The sequence below is a fragment of the Bos taurus genome, chromosome 22, assembly GCF_002263795.3.
Source record: "Bos taurus isolate L1 Dominette 01449 registration number 42190680 breed Hereford chromosome 22, ARS-UCD2.0, whole genome shotgun sequence".
Lineage (NCBI taxonomy): Eukaryota > Metazoa > Chordata > Mammalia > Artiodactyla > Bovidae > Bos > Bos taurus.
In genome coordinates, this window is record NC_037349.1 from 34,447,463 (window position 1) to 34,474,443 (window position 26,981).

At 39.6% G+C, this 26,981-nt stretch overlaps 1 protein-coding gene and 1 long non-coding RNA gene across 3 annotated transcripts in view; one reads left to right on the top strand and one right to left on the bottom strand.

Moving 5' to 3' along the window:
• The window catches only part of LOC132343500 (uncharacterized), a 157,017-nt gene extending 132,250 nt beyond the window's left edge, over positions 1–24,767 (top strand). Inside the window, exon 3 of the long non-coding RNA XR_009492368.1 lies at positions 24,526–24,767. This is a non-coding gene — a long non-coding RNA (uncharacterized lncRNA). The remainder of the gene's footprint in view (positions 1–24,525) is intronic.
• KBTBD8 (kelch repeat and BTB domain containing 8) lies at positions 13,749–26,721 on the bottom strand. Of its 2 annotated transcripts, NM_001192696.1 has the most exons (4): positions 26,520–26,535; positions 25,656–25,866; positions 19,785–20,899; positions 16,584–17,047 (listed from the first exon to the last, which is right to left on the bottom strand). In NM_001192696.1, the coding sequence occupies exons 1-4, from the start codon at positions 26,533–26,535 to the stop codon at positions 16,584–16,586; spliced, it is 1,806 nt and encodes a 601-aa protein (NP_001179625.1). The 2 variants fall into 2 exon arrangements, with proteins under 2 accessions (XP_015315004.1, NP_001179625.1); XM_015459518.3 differs by lacking the exon at positions 25,656–25,866 and having other exon boundaries at positions 13,749–17,047; positions 26,520–26,721.
• Between the last annotated feature and the right edge of the window lie 260 nt (positions 26,722–26,981).

Below are 26,981 nucleotides of genomic sequence, written 5' to 3' on the forward strand. Positions count from 1 at the left end.
TATTTTCTCTTCAAAAAACTATAAATTGAATTATATTAAAAGTCCTACTGTATATATGAGAACGATTAAAACTTGGGGACTTCAAGTAATCTGCTCAGTCACCCAAAACACTGTAATTCCTGTTCATAAGACCAACCTAAATATTTAGGAAACATATTACACATTTTCTGTTTGTTAATATTTGTGTCTAGCTTTCTTTTCCACCAAATCATATGCTTGTGTATATATCCGTAGAAGGGAAAAGAAAGAAAGAAAAGGATCTATTAACTTTCATATATTTCTAACAAACTAATCAATAGAAAATGTTCTGTATATGCATGATAAGGATAATTTAAAATGATTACATTCAAATGTCCAATTTAGTTTTAATAGTATAATTATATATATGAAAATAGATTTTATACTCAAATATATAATTATGCTCAAAAATAAAATCTTAATTAAATTATATCATATAATTTTGATTCGGTCCTGAAAAGCTGGGCTATTAGGTACTCAAGAGTCAATAATCACTGAACTATGTATTAAATAATTCTGGGAAGGCAAGGGTGGGATGAATTGAGAGAGAAGCACTGGCATATATAAGCTAGTATGTGTGAAATAGCTAGCTAGTGGGAAGCCTCTGTGCAGCACAGGGAGCCCAGCCTCGTGCTCTGTGATGACCTGGAGGGATGGGATGGGGTGGAGGGTGGGAGTGAGGTGCAGAGGGAGGGGACATGTGCATAGCTGATTCATGGCATTGTACTGCACAAATCAACACATTGTAAAGCAATTAGCCTCCAATGGAAAAAAAAATAACTCTGTGACCATGTAAGGATACCTACATATGATTAAGTTTATGGACATGTTTACAAAGAAAGACTAACTTTTAAACTTATTTTTTATTGTGAAATATATATATATAAAACAGGCTATGTAATACTTATGTATGAGGGAAAGAATAACTCATTCACTTGGTAAATAAATAGAAGCTTATTATAGAGACTTCCAGATTCAGCACTGAAATGTAAGGAGTTTGGAAGTTGTCACTCTCAACCTTACAACAAAGAAAAGCTATTCAACTGAGAATTAATGACTTTTCTTGGCCCAATCAGAGAAGTTAGGTTGCAGGGCAGTCACTCTGAAATCTAGAGTGCAGGTGAGTCCAAACAGCTGTCGTCAAGATCTGCTCACCTATACCAGAAATCCCAAGAGCTATCAACTAATAAGAATGCTAAAATGGTAATTTTGATGAATTGCTGGAAATTGAGTGTAGAGAAGGAGGACAGTGTGAAACTCCTGGACCCCTACACCTTAGTGGACATTGCCTACAGGCACCAGTTCTCATAGTGAAGAGCTGAGAAAGGTTTCCTAGCAGCTGTGGCAGGAGAGGAGGGGTGATAATTGTGAAATACTCCCAGAGCCTTTCCACAACAAAGGCCTCCTCTCCAGGGAAAAATACTCTGAGACAGCTTGATAAAAGCTGGAGGAAGAGCTAGCCTTCCTTCTCATCTAAGGGGAAAAAGAATGAGCAGGTCCACAGGGATCAGAGCTTTAAGGAAATAGCTTAGGGACGCTGCACCAAGGAAGGGGAAATGAGGCAAGAGAAAATAAAAAGCTGTACCAGTACAGAAGGTAACAGCCCAAGACACAGGCCCACTAAAACACTGAGATTAAATCATAAAACTTTACGGTGCTCTCCCTCACCCATACCACCACACCAACAGGACTGTAGATAATAAGAGTGAATTATAGCAAAAAGAGCCACAAGACACAAACTGTTTCTGACAAGTACTTAGAAAAGTCCAACAGAAAGAGAGAAGACAAAACAAGGGAGCTACAGGAATTTGATGCCTCTAATGCCAGTAGCTAGAGTAGTCATTAAATACAGCCCTAGCCATTTTAACATAAATCTTCACACTAAAGGTCTGTTTACCTTATTTCCTGTTACCCAATGCATCATGTCTGTCTTTCACAAAAACTATGGCATGCTAAAATAAGGCAAGAAAAACACAATCTGAAGAGAAAAATCAACATCAGAACAAGACTCAGATATGTCAAAGATTTTGGAAAGGTCGGTGTGAGAATTTAAAATAACTGATTAACATGTAAGGGCTCTAATGGAAAAGTGCAGACAACAGGCAAGAACAGATGGGTAATGTAAGCAAAGAGATGGAAACTCTAAGAAAGAATCAAAAGTAAATACTGGAAGTCAAAAACACTGTACAAGAAATGAAAATTGCCATTGATGGACTCATCAGTATACTGGATATGTCTGATAAAACAATCAGTGAACTTGAATATATGTCAGTAGAAATTTGGCATACTGAGAAGAAGAAAAAGAATGAAAACAATGGAAGAGAACATCCAAAGACTGTTAGGCAGTTACAAAATGTGTAACATAAGCATATTTTTAATACCAGAAGAAGAAAGAGAGAAAGGAGCAAAAAAGAAACATTTAACAATGACTGAGAATTTCTGTAAATTAATGACAGACACCAACTTACAGAGCTAGGAAGCTCAGAGAACACCAAGATAAATACCAAAAACCATCATGTAGAGATACCATGTTCAAACTGAAGGAAACCAAATAGAAAGGGAAAATCTTTCTTTTTGATAAGATGAAAAATACACCCTATTTAAAAAGGAACAAAAATAAGAATTACATTATACTTCTCATTGGAAGCTATGCAATACTTAAAAGGTTGAAAAAAAGCCAACAAATAAAAAGCAACATAGAATTTTTGATTCAGTAAGATTATCCTTAAAAACAAAGAAGTTTCCTCAGACAAACAAAATCTGAAGCAATTCATCACCTACACACTTGCTCAGCAAGCCATGTAAAAAGTTCTTCAGAAACTGGTTAAACAACGTAGGTCAGGAATTTGGATCTACATAAAGAGATGGACAATGTCAGAGAAGGAATAAATGAAGAGAAGGCAGGGAAATAGACGAAAAGAAGAAACAACTAATAAGGATAACAAAATGATAAGGATAACAAAATGCTAACAAATAACAGTAGATATTAATCTAGCTATATTGATAGTCACATTAAATGTGAATGGTCTATGTATACAATGAACAGCTAGAGCTTCTTATAATGGACATCAAAACAAGTCCTAAGTATAAGTCGCTTACAAAAAACTCATTTGTGTATAAAGATTCAGATAGTTAAAAAGGATGGGGAAAGATGATGATATCAAGTTAGCACTGGGTAAAAGATTACTGGAATGACTATATTAATTTCACAGAAGAAGTCTCTAGAACAAGGAAGATTATCAGAAATTACATAACTATGAAAGTGTTCCTTCTCCACGAAGACATAATAAAGATATTTTGTACTAACAAAAGTGATAATAACAACATACTGAAATTTGTGAAAGGCAACAAAAGTAGTGCTTAGAGGAAAATTAATAGCTTCAAGTGCATATACTAGAAAAAGAAGAAAGATCTAAAATCGGTAACCTAAGCTTCCACCTTAGGTAATTAGAGAATGAAGAGTAATTAAAGCTTAAAGCCAGGATAAGAAAATAAATAATAAATCTTAGAACAGAAATCAGTGATAAAGCCACAAAACAATCAAGGAAACTGGTTAACCTGAATCTGGTTCTTAGACAAGAACAATAAAATTGATGCCTCTAGCTGGGTAAACTAAGAGTAACCAAAGCTGAATAAACCAAGAAAAAAAGAAGACACAAATTACCAACACCAGGAATGAAAGAGGGTTAATCACTACTAATTCCATGGACATTAGAAGAATAATAAAGGAGTACTCTGAATAAGTCTGTGCCCACAAACTTGATAATGTAAATCAGATCAGATCAGATCAGTCGCTCAGTCGTGTCTGACTCTTTGCAACCCCATGAATTGCAGCACACCAGGCCTCCCTGTCCATCACCAACTCCCAGAGTTCACCCAGACTCACGTCCATTGAGTCAGTGATGCCATCCAGCCATCTCATCCTCTGTCGTCCCCTTCTCCTCCTGCCCCCAATCCCTCCCAGCATCAGAGTCTTTTCCAATGAGTCAGCTCTTCACATGAGGTGGCCAAAGTACTGGAGTTTCAGCTTTAGCATCATTCCCTCCAAAGAAATCCCAGGGCTGATCTCCTTCAGAATGGACTGGTTGGATCTCCTTGCAGTCCAAGGGACTCTCAAGAGTCTTCTCCAACACCACAGTTCAAAAGCATCAATTCTTCGGCACTCAGCCTTCTTCACAGTCCAACTCTCACATCCATACATGACCACAGGAAAAACCATAGCCTTGACTAGACAAACCTTTGTTGGCAAAGTAATGTCTCTGCTTTTGAATATGCTATCTAGGTTGGTCATAACTTTCCTTCCAAGGAGTAAGCGTCTTTTTAAAATGGACCAATTTCTTGAAAGACATGAACAAAATTCACTCAAAGAGAAATGTATAGCCTGAGTAACCAAATATCTATTTAAGACATTGAATGTTCTTTAAAAAACTTGCCAAGAATAAAGCATTAGGTTCACATGGTTTCAACTGTAAATTCTACCATACTTTTAAAGGAGGAATTATACCAGTTTTCCACCGTCTGTTTCAGAAAACAGAATCAGAGGGAAAACTTCTTTTAATGACTTTTAATGATTCCAGCATTATCCTCACACCAAACACAATAAAGACATTAACTAATATTTCTCATTAACCCAGACACAAAAATCCTCAAAAAATATTAGCAAACCAAATACAACAATGTATAAAAAGGATTATATATAATGACAAAATACGTTTAATTCTAGGTATGTAAGTCTGGTTTGGAGAAGGAAATGGCAACCCACTCCAGTATTCTTGCCTAAAGAATCCTGTGGATGGAGGAGCCTGGTGGGCTGCCATCTATGGGGTAGCACAGAGTCCAACACGACTGAAGCGACTTAGCAGCAGCAGCAGCAAGTCTGGTTTAACATTTATAAATCAATCAGTGTAATCCACCACAACATAGGCTGAAAAAGAAAAACTATATCATCACATAAATTATTTAAACTGTATGAAACAATATCGACCCCATGGACTGTAACTTGCCAGGGTCCTCTGTCCATGGGATTCTCCAGGCCAGAATACTGGAGTGGGTAGCCGTTCCCTTCTCCAAGGGATCTTCCCAACCCAGGAATCAAACCCAGATCTCCTGTATTGCAGGTGGATTCTTTACCATATGAGCCACCAGGGAAACCAGGGAGGGAAAGGTGCTGACCTAAATAACTCTAGAAATGAATGGAGTCTATAAGAGTAAAGTTGAAAGAACTATATATAAGCACCATGTTCTCACTGATAAAGCTGCTTCTCATGGGAGTGTGGGTTATCATTTCTGAAATCACTGGATGCATACAGTAGAAATGAACAGTGTAGTAAATGAATGGTAGATGGTTGGAGCCAGGCTTCTCACTGAATGGGAGAGAAAGCTAGGAATTTCCATGTAGCAATGCATTAGGGTAGGACACAGTATAAACTAAAATTTAGCTTCATGTTGATACGAATGCATATAGGAATTTTTTAGATATGTGCTTATAAAGCTCTTAGAACACACACATGACTTTTTTTTCAGTCAGCTAAGAGGGTCTAGACACAAAGATATTCCAGTCGCAATGAGAACACCGAGTGCCCAGATGTCCAATGAAAAAGAACTACAGATTTTTGGAGAAATGGCTAATCCCAGGACTGGGAAAGGAAACTTATGATTTAAGCCTGGAGCATCTTGTAGGACCAGAAAATAGGAACAGCTCATAAAATATATACATATAAAAAAAGAAAATATGCTAATGGGAGTATGTCCAAAGGTCACAGGAGCCAACTGAAAGAGCTCCCAGTGGCCAGAGCTGGAACAATTTGACCCACAAAATAAAGTAGCAGTAGATTATATCCCAAAGTATAAATATATATAATAGCCCAAAGTATGAGTCCATACTAATATAAATAAATAATTGAATAAATAAATAAATCAGGGAAGAGTGATAAATCTGTACAGTAGAATTCCAAATAACTTACTTAGATAATCTGCCTTCAAGGAGGCCATAACTCTGTACTCCTTGAGGAGGAAGTGCATACAGTGGCTTCCTATCAGAGGAAAGAGGGGGACATAACTTTACAGGGAAGTAACCTAACAAACACTATCTCAGCCAGGTGATAAAGGCTAACATCAGTGGTGACAAGTCATACTGAGACTAAACACCCTTAATATGATGATGTGACTAGTACTTTTACCTCTATGGTTTTCCTTCCTCAACCACATAACCTCAGTCTAATCATGAGAAAAACGTCAGACAAATCCCAGTTGAGGGCTATTGTATAAGATGCCTGACTAGTGTCTCTGAAAACTGTAAAAGTCATCCAAAACAAGGAATTTCTGAGACACTGTCACAGCCAAAAGGAGCCTGAGGAGACATGACAACTAAATGTTATGTATCCTTAATGAGGTCCTGGAGCATAAACAGGAGATTATGTAAGAACTAAGAATTTCTTAGTGAAGTATAGAATTTAGTTAATTACATTACTTTGCCAACAAAGGTCCATCTAGTCAAGGCTGTGGTTTTTCCAGTAGTCATGTATGGATGTGAGAGTTGGACTATAAAGAAAGCTGAACACAGAAGAATTGATGCTTTTGAACTGTGGTGTTGGAGAAGACTCTTGAGAGTCCCTTGGACTGCAAGGAGATCCAACCAGTCCATCCTAAGGGAGATCAGTCCTGGGTGTTCATTGGAGGGACTGATGTTGAAACTGAAACTCCCAATACTTTGGCCACATGATGCAGAGATCTGACTCATTGGAAAAGAGCCTGATGCTGGGAAAGATTGAGGGCAGGAGGAGAAGGGGACAACAGAGGATAAGATGGTTGGATGGCATCACCGACACAATGGACATGTGTTTGGGTAATCTCCGGGAGCTGGTAATGGACAGGGAGGCCTGGCATACTGTGGTTCATGGGGTCACAAAGAGTCGGACATGACTGAGTGACTGAACTGAACTGAATGAATCTATATTTGCTTACTAATACATTAATAATAAGGGAAACTGGGTGTGGGATATATGAGAACTCTCTGTTCTACTCAGTTTTTCTGGAAATTTAAATTATTTTGAAGTAAAAAGTTTATTTAAAAACATATATGTTATATATATATATAACATATATATATTTGAATAAATATATATAGGATCTAGAAAGTTGGTACTGATGAACCTATGTACAGGGCAGCAAATGAAACACAGACATAAAGAACAGACTTATGGTCACAGTGGAGGAGGGAAAGGGTGGGATGACTTCGGAGAGCAGTACTGAAACATATACAATATGTAAAATGAATAGCCAGTGGGGATTTGCTGTATGATGCAGGGAATCCAGTAGTCATGTACGGATGTGCGAGTTGCACCATAAAGAAGGCTGAGTGCTGAAAATTGATGCTTTCCAACCGTGGTGTTGGAGAAGACTCTTGAGAGTTCCTTAGACTGCAAGGAAATCAAACCAGTCAATCCTAAAGAAAATAAGTCCTGGATATTCATTGGTAGGACTGATGTGTAAGCTGAAACTGCAACTTTGGCCATCTGATGTAAAGAGCCAACTCATTGGAAAAGACCCTGATGCCGGAAAAGATTGAAGGCAAAATGTGAAGAGGGTGGCAGAGGATAAGATGGTTAGATAGCATCACTGACTCAATGGACATAAATGTGAGCAAACTCCAGGAGATAGTGAAGGACAGGGAAGCCTGGCATGCTGCAGTTCATGGGGCTGCAGAGAGTCAGACACAACTTAGTGACTGAACGTGGAACAGCAGGGAATCCAAAACTGATGCTCTGTGACAACCTAGTGGGGTGGGATGCAAAGGAAGGTAGGAGAATAGTTTGAGAAGGAGGGCTTGAGAAGTATGTCTATGGCTGATGCATGTCGATGGATGGCAGAAACCATTACAATATTGTAAAGCAGTTATTCTCCAATTAAAAATAATTTTTAAAAAAATTATATGTGAGACACTGTTCCAGGTATGGGCAAATATTGGATGACAATACGCCTGGGCTCTGCCCTTGGGGGAATAGACCACTTTGGGTGGTAAGATCTAACGTGACAGGGACATTTAGTTCAGCTAGGATTGTTTTCTTTAAACAAAAGTTTAAATACTTCAATAGGATTTGGCTAGCGAGATCTTGTTGAGACTTGAAATATAAGAAGGAAATGGTCGTGCAAAGAGCAGAGGTGAAGACAGAAGTTTCCAGGTGCAGGAGACAGCATGAACAAAGCTCATAATATAGGTGCCTTGAGGTATTGAAAAAATGACCACTGTCTTAGGTTGAGTTATTGCAGAAGCCAGTCATGAGCCAGGATTTGAGTGTAAGAACAAGGATCTGAATGCAGGTAGTTAGTTATGGGGAGAGAAGGTAGTCCCAAGAAGCATTGGTAGGATAGGAAGAAAATGAATGGGAGAAGACACAGTTATCAAGCAGGTATTATGGGCAACTAGGGCTCATTCTCGGAGAAGGCAATGGCACCCCACTCCAGTACTTTTGCCTAGAAAATCCCATGGACGGAGGACCCTGGTAGACTGCAGTCCATGGGGTCGCTAGAGTCGGACACGACTGAGCGACTTCACTTTCACTTTTCACTTTCATGCATTGGAGAAGGAAATGGCAACCGACTCCAGTGTTCTTGCCTGGAGAATCCCAGGGATGGGGGAGCCTGGTGGGCTGCCGTCTGTGGGGTTGCACAGAGTCGGACACGACTGAAAGCGACTTAGCAGCAGCAGCAGCAGCAGCAGCAGCAGCAGCAGGGCTCATTCTCATTGGGGAACTCGAGGAGACAGTGGAGAACATGCCTCACTTATCCTACCTATGGAAAGAAACTGGGATCTTTATCCACCAGCTCCCATAAGAAACTGGTTGTAAGCCACTCCTCGGGGGTAACTACCTGTAACTTGAATACCTGTATGACAAGTGAAAGTCATAAAGGTCAGTAGGCATGGAAACAGTGAGTGCCAAGTGTGTATGGGAGAAACACACACGAGGTCTTTACATACAGCACTGGACCTAAAGAACAGGTAGCCAGGAGAAAAGTAGCACTGGATAAGCTTGGAGGAGTAAGCAAGAGGCCATTTCTGTAGCACCTGATGGCAGGCAATTGCTACCTTCCACACTTGGCAATAACAAAACACCATTTGTGTGAGATCACTCCGGCTGTTGTACTGGGAATGGAGACTGAGGATGTGGCATAAATTGAAATAGGCAGAACTGTTATGGTCCTGCTATAGTGGTCCAGGCAGTAGAAGTCTAGCTTCAGCATAGGTGAGAGTAGTGGAAATGGAGAGGGGTGGACAGGTATAAATTACATTTTGCAGATGGAGCTTTTCAGGGGATAACAGAAAAGGAGGATTTAAAGATGCAAAGCTTGAGATGTGTCCACCAATCGAACAGGAGCTATCTAGTAGTCAGTCGGATGGGAACCTCGAGACAGGAGTTGAGATATGGTTTGAAAATATAGATTTGAAAGTCATCAGTATGCATACAGCATTCCAATGCCAAAGAAATAGGTGAGGTCAGATGAGAAGAAAAAACAGAAGAGGACTCAGGGAGAGAAGGAGCCAGTAAAGGGGGGGTTTCACTTTTCACTTTCATGCATTGGAGAAGGAAATGGCAACCCATTCCAGTGCTCTTGCCTGGAGAATCCGAGGGACGGGGGAGCCTGGTGGGCTGCCGTCCATTGGGTCGCATAGAGTCGGACACAACCGAAGCGACTTAGCAGCAGCAGCAGTAAGGAGAAGTGAGTAACAAGAATTTTCAGGGCATGGTGTCCCAGGAGGGCTTCAGAAGATGGCAGTCAGCTGTGCCAAACACCTCTGTGAAGTCAAGTGAGTTAAGGACAGAAATGTGCCAAATGAATATACAGCTTAATGTTGTTAAGCATTAAGTTTGATGACGGGAGTTTTGGTTATGAGGCGAATGTAGTGACTGCAGTGGTTTGAAGAGTGAATGAAAGCTGGGAAATAGAAAGTTTATAGAAACAACCCGATGACAAAACTGTGGCTTTCATGGAAGCCAAGAGTGGGGGCACTAAGTGGAGGGAGCTGCTGGACTAAAGGACAATTTGTTGTTGTTTGTTTTTGTTTTGCTAAGTGGTAAAGAAAAGTGCATTTTTTGTTTTCGTCAAATGATCTGAGAGGGATTTTTGGATGACTTAGGAGAGTGGATGGTGAAGAGCACAAAGTAACCATGGGTAGAAAAAGCCTTCACATATTTTAAAACGGTGAGCAGAGAAGATTTAGGCAGATGGTGGAAGGAAAGGGGAGCACCTATATAATGGCTGCCACCTCAGTACAGCAGGAAGCAAAGTAGAGAACTAATAACCAAGAAGGATAAAAGATATATATACAGAAGTTTGAGAAAAGGTAAAAACTGCTCCATTATGCTGAGAACCCATGGGAGGTCCATCATGTCAAAAGAGAGTCTGTATGAACATATGGAATTTCTCCAGCAATATTCCTTCACTCAGGGCCCAAGCACAGAGGAGGCTCATAGCCGGGATCTTCAGAGTTGGGGTTTTGCAGGCAAGTATGGCAGCAGTAACAAGAAGGAATTGAGGAAATGTAAAATGGCATTATTTTGAATAGATTATGGAATTTAAGATGGGTAAGTTCAGAAAAAGTCCCCAGTAGGGGATGATGGGTAGTAGAAAAAGTCCTGGGGTCAGTGGATTGGCATCTAAATGAAATCCAAAAAACCTAATTGCAGGATTCTTGAGCAAGTGGATTTAAATAATAGAGGTGGTAGCTAGTAGGAAGCTTATTACATACTTTCTATCATTTGAGTGATTTAAAATGCATGACTTAAAAGTAGAATATTGTGTCTGTGGTTACTTAAGTCATACTGAACTATATTCCTCTCAGTAGGCATAAAATACTTTATACTTACATAAATTAAAATTTTGCCTGTGGCTTAGCAATTTAAATCTCCAAATATATACTTTATGATGGAATGTCTACACTTTTTCCTTTCTCTGGGGTGGTAGCCCTATTGATTCCCCTGTTCAAATGTGTAGAATAGCTTTCTTACGAACCTACACAAGTAAACTTGGCTAAAGCAGGTTACCAAGTTATGTCTGACTCTTTGAGACTCCCATGGACTGCAGCACACCAGGCCTCCCTGTCCCTCGCCATCTCCCAAAGTTTGCCCAAGTTCATGTCCATTGCATCGATGATGCCATCCAGCCATCTCATCCTCTGACGTCCTGTTCTTCTCCTGCCTTCCATCTTTCCCAGCATTAGGGTCTTTTCCAATGAGTGGGCTGTTCATATCAGGTGACCAAAGTATTGGAGCTTCAGCTTCAGCATCAGTCCTTCCAATGAGTATTCAGGGTTGATTTCCTTTAGGACTGACTGGTTGGATCTCCTTGCTGTCCAAGGGACTCTCAAGAGTCTTCTCCAACACCACAGTTTGAAAGCACAATTGAGGGATACATTAACCGAAGGAAAATACTTTTTTCCTTACTCCATTTTATAAAATTCCAAATTTCACTTCAAAAAACTAGGTGTCATTTCCAGCATTCTTTTGGAGCCCCTGGTGGCTCAGACAGGAAAAGAGTCTGCTTGTAGCGCGGGAGACCTGGGTTCAATCCCTGTGTCAGGAAGACCCTCTGGAGAAGAAAATGGCAGCCAACTCCAGTATTCCTGCCTGGAGAATCCCATGTCCGTGGGATCGCAAAGAGTCAGACAGGACTGAGCGACTTCACTTTCACTTTCTTTCACTTTTTGAAGTTAGATTCCAGACCACTTATTTTTAATTTTTGTATTTGCAAATAATTTGTCAATAAAAAAAAAGTCATACAGCCAAGGTTTTTAAATTGGCAAGTGATTTCAACTTCACAGAGAACCAAAGTAACAGCACTCTAATTTAAATCAATATTTCTCAAGCCTTTTCTTTTTTTCAACTTGTTTGAGGCATAGAACTCAGCACAGTGGTATATAAGCATAATGATATAATTATGGGAGTGCAGGTGGGGTGACAGAGATGTGTTCCTACCTCGTCCATTCCCTTGTTGAGAGCTAATCACAGTCATAATATACAGTTGTTGTTGTTCAGTTTCTAAGTTTTCTCCAACTCTTTGCAATCCCATGACATAGATATTTTAAAAAATAGTGTTGGAAAAAAGGTGGGACTCAGAAAAGGCAACCAGTAAACACAAAATGTAGAACATCTGCTTTTCTATCAGTTTTGTTTAGAAGGAAATAGCAACCCACTCCAGTATCCTTGCCTGGAAAAACCTGTGGATGGAGGAGCCTGGCGGGCTGCAATCCATGGGGTCACAAAGAGTCGGACAAGACTGAACAACTAACACACGATGGAGAACCTAGGGCTTCCCTGATACCTCAGTTGGTAAAGAATCTGCCTGCAATGCAGGGAACCCTGGTTCGATTCCTGGGTTGGGAAGATCAGCTGGAGAAGGGATAGTCTACCTACTCCAGTCTTCTTGGGCTTCCCTGGTAGCTCAGCTGGTAAAGAATCTGCCTGCAACACGGGAAACTTGGGATCGATCCCTGGGTTGGGAAGATCCCTTAGAGAAGGGAAAGGCTACCCACTCTAGTATTCTGGCCTAGAGATTTCCATGAACTGTATAGTCCATGGGGTAGGAAAGAGTCAGACAGGACTGAGTGACTTTCACTTTCAGTTTTCAATGGAGCACCTATCAGAACTAGATTGAGTCAAAGTGGAGTGCTTGGCTCTAATCCTGGTGAGCTGCTCATTAGTTACACGACCTTCAGCAATTTACTTGGGCTTTGTGTTTCTGATCTGATAAAACGGAGGTGATAGCACTGGTTCTGCCACTTCTCAGGGTTTTCTAAGACTGAAATGAAAATTTGTTTTTTACAACTTTGAATGCCTTGTAGGTTCCAGGTGCTGGGCTGAGGTGAACAAGAAATAAAATAAATCCCTTGCCTTCATGGAACTTACATTTGAATGGGGGGAGATGTATGAAAAATAAATTGGGAAAAGACTGGTGGTATGGGTGAGGGTGAGTTTGGAAGGAATTGTTTTACACAAGGTGGTCAGGGAAGGCCTGTCTGGAGTTTTAATACTGAAATAAGTGAGTTGTCAGGGCTTCCTCAGCAGAAAACACAGCAAGGAAAAAGGCCTTGATGTTGGAGGGGCTTGGAACAGCAGTCAGTATGGCTGGAATGGAGTGAGCAGATGCAACAGCAATGTGGTTCCAAGAGTAGGGTTGGGATGGATCATGGGAGGAAGGGGTGTGGCTCTCACATGATGGGAGATGGGGAGCCACTGCGATCCAAGCAGAAGAAAGTAATCTGACTTATGTTTCAACAGGAACACTCTGGCTACTGTGTGGACAGAATAGATTACAAGGAGTCAAAGGTGATGGAGAGATCCACTCAGTGGCACAGCATTAAGGCAGACAAGGTCGGCTAGTTTAGACTAGAGTGATAGTGGTGCAAGAGATATGTGGTGAGAGTTGAGGTATATTTTGAGGAAGAGGCAACAGGATTTCCTGATGGGTTGACATGAATTGTGAGAGAGAGGAGTGGGACACCAAGAGTTGAGGGCAGAACCACTCAACAAAGGGGCTACTGATGAGTGTGCTTGCTTCAGAATTTCAAGAGCGTTATTCAAGCCTTATGAATTACGTTGTTCATTTTGTACCAGAGACCAGGCATCTGGTAGATGAAAATCTCCGATTCCCGATAAAAGGTATTACATGATTTTTCACGAAGTTTTAATTCTTCCAGATTTGCTAGGTCAGAGATCAATTTATGACAATGGAACTTGTCAGTCAGAAAAAGTTTTATTACAAGAAACAATGCCATCAGGTAAAAATGCAAAAAATTGTGCAATTATGGCAAAATGTTTAAAAATATCTACACATTTGCCCCCAAAGGACTACAGTACTTAACTACATACCTGAGCACAGAACATCGAATGCCATTTTAAACTGTTTCACGTAGAAAATCTGATTCCTTGCAAGATCACATCCACTTTCTCTCATGCACCAGTGAAATCAGCTTGATGCTTAAGCATCAACTTTGTAGGATAACAGAAAACAAAGATGGAAAATAATACAATTTCTACTTTCCTATAACATAGTTATACCACATCCAGTTTTCAATGTATAAAAAATACATAGGAAAGTGCTACATACTTTCTTCAAATGCAAAAACAAAGCTCAAGTGGGACTGGCATCTATCACCCTCTATTTTAATTCTATAGTACCCATTATGCCTTTTACTTATATTCTCATCATACTAAGCAAATGTACCTTAAATATCTAAACACAGACCCACACATATTACTAATCCTAGTTTTCTAGAACCTCTTCTGAAATCATCTGAAAAGTGGCAAAATATCCCAGCTATATAATTTAAACAAATAGTTATTCATACAAAATTCAATATATATTCTATTGATACTTCCATAGCAAATTCTAAACCTTGGCTTTGACACACTATCCTTAGAGCACACCCTCAGTATAAACGGTTATAGGATCAATTGTTAGAGGATCAACTGTTGTGCAGATCAATAGAATAAATCGACTGCAGAATTAACCACAGTACATTGTACTCCTATACATCACACGGCACATGGAAATTGTTAATGTTCTAATGTCATGTTTTCAAGTAACACAGTGTTCTAAATAAATACAGGAGATTGTCAAAAAGCGGCAGGAAGTCACAGGAAGCAACAAAGCTTTCAAAAATAAATTATGGGAACATCTCTTGTAATGTTTAGTTTGGTTTTTCCTCCCCTTGGCAATGCATCACGGAGTAGATGCTTCAAAATGCTCACAGAAAAAGCCCCAAAACAGCACGAAGAGAAAGAAAAACTGAGAAGAAAAAAAAATAGCTGGTTAGTTGACAGTCAATAAGGAGACTATAGACACACTACCAAGGCCAGCAGGAAGAAAGCACGTACCCAGCTTCCCAAGACTGGATTTTAAAATGTCAATTCTCTAAATGCTGTCCACTTTCAATTCGGCTTCAGGAAACATTCCCTACTTGTAGAGGGCTATGACAAGCAGTTTGGAAAGTTTCCAAAAAACGAGGTATGTGATGCAAAGAGGCAATGTTTTCGATTTGTTTCACAGTATCACATTACAATTTGTGCAAGAGTTTTTAATACAAACTGTGCCAGTTTGTTTTCTTTAAGGGAATCAAAATGTTCCAGTTAAGGACAGACTCTGGCTATACTTATATCCTTTATTACTTATTCCGGGAAGAGTAAAAAATAAGTTACTGATCTAAATATCTGCCTTAGGTATAACACATGAGTTGGTTTGTCCTCTCTGTGAGTATTTCTGTTAGAAATTAATCAGTTAAATATGAAAAATGATTTAGTACCTATAATGCTACGCTTCTATTCACTCACACTTTTCCTTCTCAGTCACCTGCAGTTAGAACAAAGGTTTTCAATGCAAAACTATTCATAACTGTTAAGTGCAAAAACTTTTTTAAAAATGAGGTTTTAATTGTCATAGGTAATGCAAAAGACATTAAATGAGACTATTGCAGGAGTTTTATGTTTCTGGAAAACAGAATTTTCAAATTAGGAGTTGAAACTTCACATTCTGCTCTGTGCAGAAGACAAATAAGTTACCTTTCATTGTACCGATAATGAATGGACAGGTAAGGATGGAAAGGAGGTTAGGCGACAAATGGCCCATGTTAGTGCAAAATGAGGATAATAGTCTTCTCACTATTCTCAGAGTGAATCCAGTTAGACCAGTAACTAGCCATAGCTTGCCATCATGTAAGCAGAGAATCTTGTGAAATCACAAGAGTTCAGCAAGTCAAGTACTATGGCCATGAAACTAACATACCAATTTGAAAGGTAAGCATAGGCTCAGACATTTGAAATATACCTAACTATACACATGAGTTAACTTATTCTAGCACCAGCCACCTGTGAATTTGAGCCCTTCTCGGGATTCAAAAAAAAAAAAAAAAAAATGAGACAGTGTTAGCACTTGAAAAAATTGTCAACACAAAACTACTTTAAAACTTTAGCTTAATTTAAACTAACATGGGAAATATAAAACAATCCAGCTAAAAGCTCTTTCTGAGACTGATTTGTTTTTCCTTCAAACTAATAACACATTTAAATCCAGTACACGTGAAAACAGTACACAAAATATACACATATTCAGAATGAGGATCTAAGTTAGTGCGTCTCTGTAGCAGAGAAGTCACAGCTAAAGTCCTAGTGATATTGCCTCAAATTTTTACCCGTATTTAAAATAAAAAGTCACATCAAACTATTTTGGATGTCTCTAATCCATAGTACCCCAACTGCTCTTCTAAGAGTGCATAGTTGTCAATTCGTCTGGTATCTCAGTGACTATTCATCACGAAATTCTAGAATGATGTGATTACTTTTATACCAGAAAAAAAAAATGCTGATAATTGCACTTTGTTACCTTTTGCTTACTGAAATGAAAACATCACATGGATGAAAAGAAATCCCTCCCTACACTCATCTTAAACAGCACCCATCTCCATGTGTAAACTCTCTTCAGCTTTCTTAAATACTGACAGCACTTCTTATCACTGAAAGACTACGTTTCCTCCAGCACAAGATGCCGGCGAGCTCACTAAGGCCTGCCATTCATTAAAGGACTTTCTGAAGACACTGAGGATACAGTTTAGCAACAGCACATTCAAAATGCCGGCCGAGGTCCCAGAGGCGATCTGGGGTCTCATACACTTTCATCCATTGGTCAGTGATATCATCATACTGGTAAAGGGAATTTTTTCTGCTGGTTCTGAAGACATGTTCTTCAACGGTCACTTGAGTAGCTCGAACAAATAAATGGAGCTTATTCTGGAAAAGTACCAGTTTAAGGTATGGGTTTATGGACTCATCACATGGAAAGTCCTTCTTACGAGTCCACTTATTGAGCTCAATATCATAGGCTTCTACAGTAAACATCCGCTGATGATTTCCACAGGTTCCAGCTATGTAGTAGATAGAGTTCTTGTATACAGCTGCTAAGCCCTGGATTCTAGGCACAGTCATGGGGGTTAAGAAACCCCAGTAGTCTTTCTGAGGCTCATAGAAGAGGAAAAACTCTCCTAAAGAAAGAGAAAGAAAAAAAAAAAGAGAGAGAGAGAGAAAGGAAAACAAGAATATGAACATTTAAATTTAAGATAGCTTAAAACATCTACATCCCATGGTACAACATAATATTAGAATCAACCTGATTTGGGGCATTCAAACTGGTAAGTGTGAGAAGTTACTTTGGCTTGATGGCAGTAGAAGGGTTAAGAGCTTGGTTTCATTTACTCTATCCAAATATCTGGGTATTTCAGAAAATTGATTTTAAGCTAGCTCTTATAAAAAGTACTATTACTAATGGTTAGCCAGTAAGATCAAAATATGAATATAGGTTCAATCATGAATAAGCCATGATAAATTTATGTGCTAGTTATTTAATTATAAGGTAGTACATAGAATTGTTCAGATTTGTGTCTATGGGCCACTAATGTGTTTACTTTAGTGTTGCTATAAGGCAAAGACAAATATCAAGAGGAGAAAATATGACCTTAAGCTGATAGAAAACATGCACATCATTTATGGAATCGACTATGAGGCCTTTTCCATTCTGTTTTGACAATGAAAAGGTGTGCTGAGTCACACTGCCGATGTAGAACTGTCTAAAAGAATTAAGCTAGTGAAGATTTACAAGAGCTTGGCTAATTATAACATTAAAATCTTGGATTTGAAAGAATCAAAGTCTTTGATATGAAAATCTGAACCCTTTATGATCAGATTAAATGGTACTCCAATAAGCCACTTGCAGTTGGGCATGATCTTCTGACTGTTCACGTCAAGTTTATTTATATAAAGAGGCTTTGTTTAGATCAGAAGTACCTACTTCTAAATTGAGCTTCCCCTTGAAAACTGTTTTGAACTAGGTTAACTCATATCAATAAATATAACTACCTACCTAATAAAAGTGATGCTGAAAAAATGTTTTCATAAAATAATTTGTTAAACTCTCAGCTTTTGCCTGCATATTCCCTATGCTTCTTGACTAAAATGTAACAGGATTCTTAATAAAGAAGACAGGAATGAACACTTTTTACCATGTACTACCTCGCTACAAATTTCTTATAAAAAGGAAAGATAATACATTTTAAAAGTTGATTTTTAAACCTAAAGTTGACTTTAATAAACTAAAACCAGTAATGGGCAATTAAAACCCTCAGTGCCTCAGATCTGTCTTATATAAAATACAATCTGATTAAACAATGTTCATTCCAACCCTGAAATTCTGTTAATTCACTGTTACTTTGCTTTAGTATTTAAATTAGTATACAACCTTATATTCCATTTGGGAGTCTTCTAATTAATTCTGTCTCTACTAAAAAATAACTGCTTAGCCAGTAAAACCAAAAATCTATGAAGAGAGAGCTTCATCATATTGGATGATACAACCCATCCAACCATGTAAGTCAAAGTGTTACTCGCTGAGTTGTGTCCAACTCTTTGCAACCCCATGGACTGTAGCCCACCAGGCTCCTCAGGTCATGGAATTCTCCAGGCAAGAATACTGGAGTGTAGCCATTCCCTTCTCCAGGGGATCTTCCCAACCCAGGGATCAAACCTGGCTCTCCAGGACTAAAGGCAGATTCTTTACCACCTGAGCCACCTAGGAAGCCCTATCTAACCATTCTTTATAGATTTTTACATCCATTCAGATACTCCATTTTTTGGCAAGACCAACAAACCTCCATCATCCCAGGCTTCCATTCAACTAAAATGCACGAGAGAGTATTCCTTACTCTCTCTGGAGAATTAACTTTACACTGAAGTTTAAACAAATGGGTTTAGGCATTTCTAAGAAATTATAAGTCAAAGGATTACAGCAAAGAATATTAAAAAAAAAAACTTACAGTGGGGAAAAAAACTAAAAAATCATATGTATCTACACAGAACTTGCACCCCTTTCCTTGTTTTTTTTTTTTTTTTTTATAGTAGTGAAGGAAAGCATTTATCTGTAAGCAGTTAAGAAATGCAAAAGAAGAAGGATGTTGGCATTGTCAATACTGTATTCAGCATTCAAGCAACTAAAATAAGAAACCAAACACAAGGAAAATATTAGCACAAATGAGAACCTTGAATCAAGTATCTTATTTACTGTTACTCAGTTCTTCTTTCTGGTATCTTTACCAAGGTACCAGTCTTCAATTGTTTAAACAAAAATTTTTAAGCTAAGTATATTACCATCCCTCTCATCTTATGTTAAAAAGACGGCATCTCAAAATTTTTCAGTGAAAAAAAAATTGAAAACACTGTATTATGGGTGACAACATCAACTGCAGTGAAACTAAAATCTTAAACAGTGTGATTTCAAACTCTTTGTGAGTTTCATAACCTTTGCCATCATAAGACTTCATACAAAATTCTTTGGCAACTGAATAGTACAACTGCAGTTGAGGCTTTGTTCTTTTTTTCTCTTTTAAACTAATCCAGTACGTTCCATAAGAAGAATACTTGCTACCATCCCTTGATTATATATCATTCAACTGCAAAAAGTTATGTATCAAACTTGCTTCCTTGTTAAAGTCTTAAAAATGGAACAGAAATAGTTTTTCTCAAATGCTGAACTATTATTTATGGGAAAAAAAGTTTTCAAAAATACTTATGTCACATGATGTCAAAAGACAGTAAGAACATAAAAAACTTACAGGATCTTTTTAGGAACTTGAAAGTACCTGCCTTTTTTGATTGAAAATTTTCTTTTCTTTACTAGTCCCTTAAAGAACAGACTATTCCAAGAAATACTTTAACCACTTGGGCACCTACCCTGTAAAACATAGATCTTCTCTTTGTATTCCACGGCATTATGAAACTCCATTGCAACAGGCATGGCGCAAACAGTAGTCCAGCGGTTCTCTCTGCTGTCATAGCACTCCACAGATTTTAGTGAGTTTCTCCCATCACCTTCGTAGACACGCCCTCCAATTGCATACATCTTACCACAGCAGTACACCAGTTTGCAGCCTATTCTGGCTCGAAGCAAGGAAGGTTTGGAAAGCCACCTATTGGTGGAATGGTCATACATCCAGAAATCATTTTCTGCCTTGTGGTCAATGGATACCTCACTGCTGCTTGGCCTGTAACCTCCTGCAATGTAAATATCATTATCTGGTGATACAAGAATTCCAACTTCTCTTAGATCATTTGGTGGTTTGCATAGTTTGAACACTCTTCCTGTGAATATATCTAGACAAGGCACTGTTTGCTTCTTTCCTGAGTGTTTGTGGGCTGCGTCGAAACATATGATCATTTCCGATGCAGTCATTCCAAGTCTCTGTGTACAGCCATTGGGACTGGCTGGTCCCTTTTCCACACAGCTTTTGGCGATAGCCTGTGCAAACTGAGGTGGAATTTTCTCTATAAAGGTGTCTTCCATCAGAGGAAAACGTATGCATTTGGCAAAAATTTCTGGAAGGTGCACTTCTCTTTCATTCTGTTCATGTTCAAACCACCTTACAATACTCTCATAAACATGCTCTTCCCGGTCTACGTTTAAATCATCACTGTCTAGGATACTTATCAGTTGGTCTTTTGTCAGCTGAAGAAACTCCTGTTCTTTGGTGACACACAGGAACTTTTTACGAATGTATTCTTTAGATCGATCTCCAAGTTCCTGATGACCATAATGATCAGCGAAGATGAAGACCCCGATAGAATTTTGTGGGTCCAAATGACTGATCATGTACTTGGCACACTGGTCTTGGATGGAGGGAATCTGGAAGATGCTAGCTGCAGTGAACAAGGCTTGAACATTGGCCTCTGTCAGAACAACTCTGGAGGTATAGGCATAGTTCAACACTAAATCCATCGACTCGGCTTCAACACCAACAATTCGAACTTCTTTTTGAGTGCTTTCTGTAAGGCCGCTAGTGAACATGGATCTAGGAAGGAAAGAGTGGTGAATTTATCTGCACTACAAATAAAAATTACTGTGGCAAGCTTGTAAAAAGTTATCACAAGGATCACTTTTTGAAACTGAAAAACATTTCCTAATGTGTTTCCTGATATCCTGAATATCAGGAAAGGGATAAAAGTTGATCATCTAGCAGAAGGATTTAATCTGGGTAATCTCAAAGAAACCCTATTGTCAGGGCCAGTCAGTCCACTTTGTGCCAACTCTGAGAAAAGCAGAGTATACCCAACTAAATCAAACTGAAAAGTGGCAAGGCATATTCCAGGACATCTTATTTTCCTTGGAGCCCTATCCTGGCTTCTGATCAAGTTGCTTTAGGGACTTACTTCAATCACCAGGTCAGTCAGAAAGTTTACAAATATCTATGGGGTATCAGTGTGACACATTAACATATAGAAACTGTCTAATAAAACTTCTCATAACCCAGTGGAAATTTACAAGGCAACCTGTACCCAAAATGTTTAGCTTAGATAAATAAGATGTTCTTCAGAAGTTCTTATTTTCTTCCTACTCCTTTTTAAAATAATTATCCTTTGAATGCTTCCTTAATCATTATAAAGAATATAAAGCACATCAATTCATCAGTTAACCTTGGATATTTTGAAAATTTTTGCTTGAGAGAATCAAGAAATATACTTGATTTTCTCAAAGTTATCATAGTTTTATCTATTTATAAAATATAATAAAAATGGTAGCCTCATTGATGCTCAGTTGTGTCTGACTCTTTGAGACCCCAGGGGCTGTAGCCCTCCAGGCTCCTCTGTCCTGGGATTTCCCAGGCAGGAATACTGGAGTAGGTTGCCATTTCCTTCTCTGGGAGATCTTCCCAACCCAGCGATTGAAGCCCTGTCTCCTGCATCACAGAGGGATTGTTTTACACTGAGCCACCTGGGAGGCCATAAATAAAGATCTGAGTAGGGTTAATATCAATTAAATGCCTACTTCTAAAGAGAATTTAAGAATTAACGGATTTGTTGCAGATCTCATTTTGTTGGTTTTCAAAAATTCCAGGTTCTTGTCTTTGAGACCAAGCTTTCTTTTCCTTTTCTTTTTTAATGTGCTTTTATGGTACTTTCAGCGCTTCCCTAGTAGTTTAGCTGGTAAAGAATCCACCTGCAATGCAGGAGACCCCAGTTTGATTCCTGGGTGGGGAAGATGCCCTGGAGAAGAGATAGGTTACCCACTCCAGTATTCTTGGGCTTCCCTGGTGGCTCAGCTGGTAAAGAATCCACCTGCAATGCGGGAGAACCTGGGTTTGATCCTTGGGTTGGGAAGATGCCCTGGAGGAGGGCATGGCAACCCACTCCTGTATTCTTGCTGGAGAATCCCCATGGACAGAGTCAGAATGACCGACTAAGCACAGCACAGCATGGTACTTTCTTGGCCAAACCATTAAGACATCAAAATCCTAGCTTTTTATTTAAAGTGCTGCTGCTCCTAAGTCACTTCAGTCGTGTCCGACTCTGTGCGACCCCATAGACGGCAGCCCACCAGGCTCCCCCATCCCTGGGATTTTCCAGGCAAGAACACTGGAGTGGGTTGCCATTTTCTTCTCCAATGCATGAAAGTGAAAAGTGAAAGGGAAGTCACTTAGTCGTGTCTGACTCTTCGCGACCCCATGGACTGCAGCCCACCAGGCTCCTCCATCCATGGGATCTTCCAGGCAAGAGTACTGGAGTGGGGTGCCATCACCTTCTCCATTTAAAGTGCTGCTGCTGCTGCCAAGTTGCTTCAGTTGTGTCCGACTCCGCGCGACCCCATAAAGGGAAGCCCACCAATCTCGCCCGTCCCTGGGATTCTCCAGGCAAGAATACTGGAGTGGGTTGCCATTTCCTTCTCCAATGCATGAAAGTGAAAAGTGAAAGTGAAGTCGCTCAGTTGTGTCCGACCCTCAGCAACCCCATGGACTTCAGCCTTCCAGGCTCCTCCATCCATGGGATTTTCCAGGCAAGAGTACTGGAGTGGGGTGTCATTGCTAAACATCATTTGCCTTTCTTCTCCCTCCTTTGATGTTTCTAAGAAGTTCTTAAAATTAAACTTATAAAAAGGTCAAAAGCTCTTTTAAAAATACTCTTGAGAAAAGGATGGTATGCCCTAGAATGCTTAATAGATGTCTGTTGAAGATATTGACCTAACACTGGGGATAAACTTGATTATTCAGATCCAGACCTCTCCTATATTAAGTGTGATGTTATGAAAAAAAAGTGGGAAGATTTTCAGATCACTTTTAATGTGTTTGTCAAAAACATGAAATTAATTCAAAAATGCAATATGTAATATTGGAGGTATACAGGGGTACCTGGACCCAGCTTGTTACCTGGGTTAACTATCCTTTGAGTCCTAATTTTACTGCTATTATGCAAAATTTAAGTTTAATATCCTGCAGACTTTTTTTTCCCCTTAAATGACTGAAAATTAAATGTTCCAATGTATGAGCTGGTTTTTTAATTCAGGTACTGAAAAACTCAGTTATATAGGTCCCAATTAAAAAGAAAAAGAAAGCCCTTCATTATGCAAAGATTAAATCCCAAAGGAGAACATTACCACATAACCCTTTATCAAGGGAGCTACTCTACTGACTTGAATATGCTGGCCTCACACACAGCAGTGTAACATGCAAGTTCCCCTCTGTTCTATCATGTTCTGTGTGTAAACTCTAATTCAAGTGGGAGTACTTCCTCACACAAAATCCTGAGCAGCATGTTTCTAATAATTATACACATTTTATTTATTTTTTTTTTTTTCACATTTTATTTCTGACAAGTCTCTGGGATCAGGAAACAGCCATGGCAGATTGCAAGCTATTCTATTTTTTCCATCAGTGATGCAAGATTTGCAAATATTAAGTATGATTTTTTTACATCTCACATAAGGTGCAACACTGGTGCCCAAGAAACTTCTGTACAAAAGCTCTAGTCAAGTGAGAAGAACCTAATCCTTGAGTCTTCTAGCCAAATACCTTCATTTGACTTCTCCTGTCTTACGCTTAGAAAGCCTTCCAAGCATTTCCTGAACTTCTTGGAAAGCAAGGAAATCTACTGTAGCATACTTCTTTCCAAGAGATTTGTCAGGTCCTCAAAACTAATTTTAAGCAAGTATGATATTTAAATGATATAAACCAGAATATAAAATTACACTGAGATATAAATATTTTCACTTTAAAGTTTCAATTTTTTTTTTTACTATTTAAATCTAATATACAGTTAACACTTCTGTAAATTAAAATTTAAAGAGGACCCACTCTTGTTCCTTAAAAGTTATATACAGTGACTAAGAAGCCTGGCTCTGGACTCCAATCCAGCCTCTGCCACTTACTAGTTAGATGATTTAGGCAGTTCACGTAACCTCTTTGAGCCTCAGTTTTTTCACATGTAAAATAGGAATAACAAGAGTGTAGAAATAGGATTATAAAGATTATATAAAGTGACATAGGTAAAATGAGCTTTGCCTAGAGCTTGATAAGCATAACTGTAGCATATATAAACATAAATGACCTAACCATATCTAATGGATAGCCTTGATAACTGAATCTCACCAGCAATTTTCATACTTCATACCTTTTGTGTATACCAGTTTCTTCTTTTTTCTTTACAGGTCACACCCTTGTTATGGTTAATTCTTAATAGTGCAATGGCCTATCCAATGCAAATCTAAATGGTTACATCACAAACATCAAACTGAAGTGACTATATTTAACCCAGTATTCTGAGAAAGCGGAACCAGAAACTACTGTCGGGAACATTACACTGCTATATGCCCTATAAAGGTAAGCACCTTCAAAAGTAAAAAATATATTTACTGTGTGGTTGAGAAAATTATTTCACAGTCATTCATGCACCATTTTTGAAAACAAAAAGGCTTAAAGTGAGTACTTCAAACAAAAAAAAGTTAAACTTGAACAGGAAATTGCCTTTATCACTGATCTTGTCTTAGAGTACGACATTATTTTTTAGACTCAAGTTTTGAAATTGTACTTTTCAAAGTTTTATAATATATAAAGATGAATATAAATGAAAATGAAAACTGACCTCTAAAATACTTCTGAAAATCTTAGAAATAGTCATTAGTGTGGGGCCTAACACACATAGAAACTGTATTTCATCGATTTTTATTTCACTGCTGTTATCATCATGGGATTAAAATAGTCCATTAAGTGGGCAATTTGTTTTTAAAAGAAAAGGCTATTAATTTTTAAATTCTAAAAGAGTTAACATGCACTAAAGAAATCCTGGATAAATTTCTGGAACAAATTCCAGATCAGCACTGTTCAATAAAACTTTCAGTGATGGAAAGGTTCTGTTTCAGGGCTATACAGTGGGGCAACCACTAGCTACATGTGGCTACTAAGCACTTTAAATGTGGCTAGTGTACCTGAGGAACTGATTTTTTTTTTTTTTTTTCATTTTATTTAATTTTAGATAAGTGAAGTTTAGCCACACGTGGCTAGTGGCCGCCATATTGGGCAATGCAATTTTAGATTTTTCTGAAACATACAAACAAAAACATATTTACTGACTTAAAACCAGTCATCTGAATTCTAGAAGAATCTGTCAGTTTTTTTTAAAAGGGGGGCTTAATAAAATAGGGCCTGTTATTTATTCTCAGGAAACAAATACATTAGTTTCATCCATTGTTGCATCTCAATATAAAAATGAAGTGGGCAGTACTGAAGGAGAAAGGGGACTCGGTGCAGACATCAATAGAGGTTTCCACCAACATCATACCTGAAATAAGGGCTGATTGCAGCAAGAACGTTTCTATGACAGGAAAATGTTTTCCCGTGATCCACTTCCACTACAATGTCTGTCAGCTGTCCTTCATCGTACATTGTTTTGAGTTGCTTAAGAATACTGCAAGCATGGAAGGGGTCCATGGCATCGCTGGCTGTGTCTGAAGATGGTATTCCATTCGGTGTTGGGGAAGACTTACTTAAATCTAGGAGGAGAAAAATCGTACAACCACAAGAAGTTCTGGGCCAGTTTCGGCGTCGCGGGTTTTATTTTTTTGTTTTTGTGTTTGTTTGGTTGGTTTTGTTGTTGTCTGTGGGATGGGGCTGGGGATTGTTTGTCTGCTTGGCTTGCTTTCTCCCCGCTACAAAAATACACATATGTATATAGACTCCCTCAGTGAGAACGCGAGATAGGATATGGGAAAGAGCGAGGTGAGATGCAAGTTCAAACACCAGCCTGCTTCTCCCGGAGCCCGGCGAGCCCGAAGCCCCGTGCTCGCCGACAGACAGCGCAGGCAGAACAGGCGAGGTGTCTGCGGCGACTCCGCCGACAGCCAGAACGTCCCAGCTGAGAGCGGAGGGCAGGAGCCTCACAAGGGAAGCTCGATGGATGGCGGCCGCCACTGCCTCCTCAACCGCCTTGCGAACAGGTCGGAGCGGCGGCGGGTACCCGGCCTCCCCATCCCTGTCCGGCCGGACCGCCCACCTCCCTCCACGCCATTCATCCTCCCTCTCCTCGTCTCTGTCCACCTCTCCATCCTTCTCTCCCAGTCCTCATCGCCGCCGCCTAAGCTCGCAGCCCGAACTTGGCCTCCGGCCCACCTCCCCTCCACACCTCCCTAGCCACCACACGACCCACCTGCCGACGCGGCCATTTCTAGACGCGGCCCGGGCTCCAGCTATTTAAAGAGGAAATGTCATTTCGCTTCTCTCTCTCCCGGGTTCCGGCTCTTCTAAGCCGTCCCTAGCCAATGGGGTGACCTATGCATCCGGCTCCGCCCCTAAGCTCCGAAATCAGGGGGTCTATTGGTCACGAGGAGCGCACCGGCGCGTCGGGAAATGTAGTTTTATTGCCCCCGCTCCCGCGTGGTCCGTGTAGGGCGGAGGCCCAAGCTCGGAATTTCTATTGGCTGTTTTGGGTGGAGGCGGAGAGCAGGGAGCCCGCCAGCCTGTGTCTGTGGGGCGCGCAGCGCCTGCCGGAAGAGGTAGTCTTCTGGCTGAGGAGAGCTGTCATTCTGAGAGGCTAGGATAGGGAAAGCTCTTGAAGTGCAAATTTCCCCATTTTAGGCCTCTCTCCAGGCCCCCGGTTCTTTTTTTTTTT

Bases quoted from the DNA above. Each gene is read 5' to 3' on its own strand.
- KBTBD8 (NM_001192696.1), bottom strand. The intron at 20,900-25,655 runs GTATGATGTTGG...TTTCCTTCCTAG, and splicing joins GCAATCAGCCCTTATTTCAG to ATCCATGTTCACTAGCGGCC. The intron at 17,048-19,784 runs GTAGGTGCCCAA...CTCTTTCTTTAG, and splicing joins GAAGATCTATGTTTTACAGG to GAGAGTTTTTCCTCTTCTAT.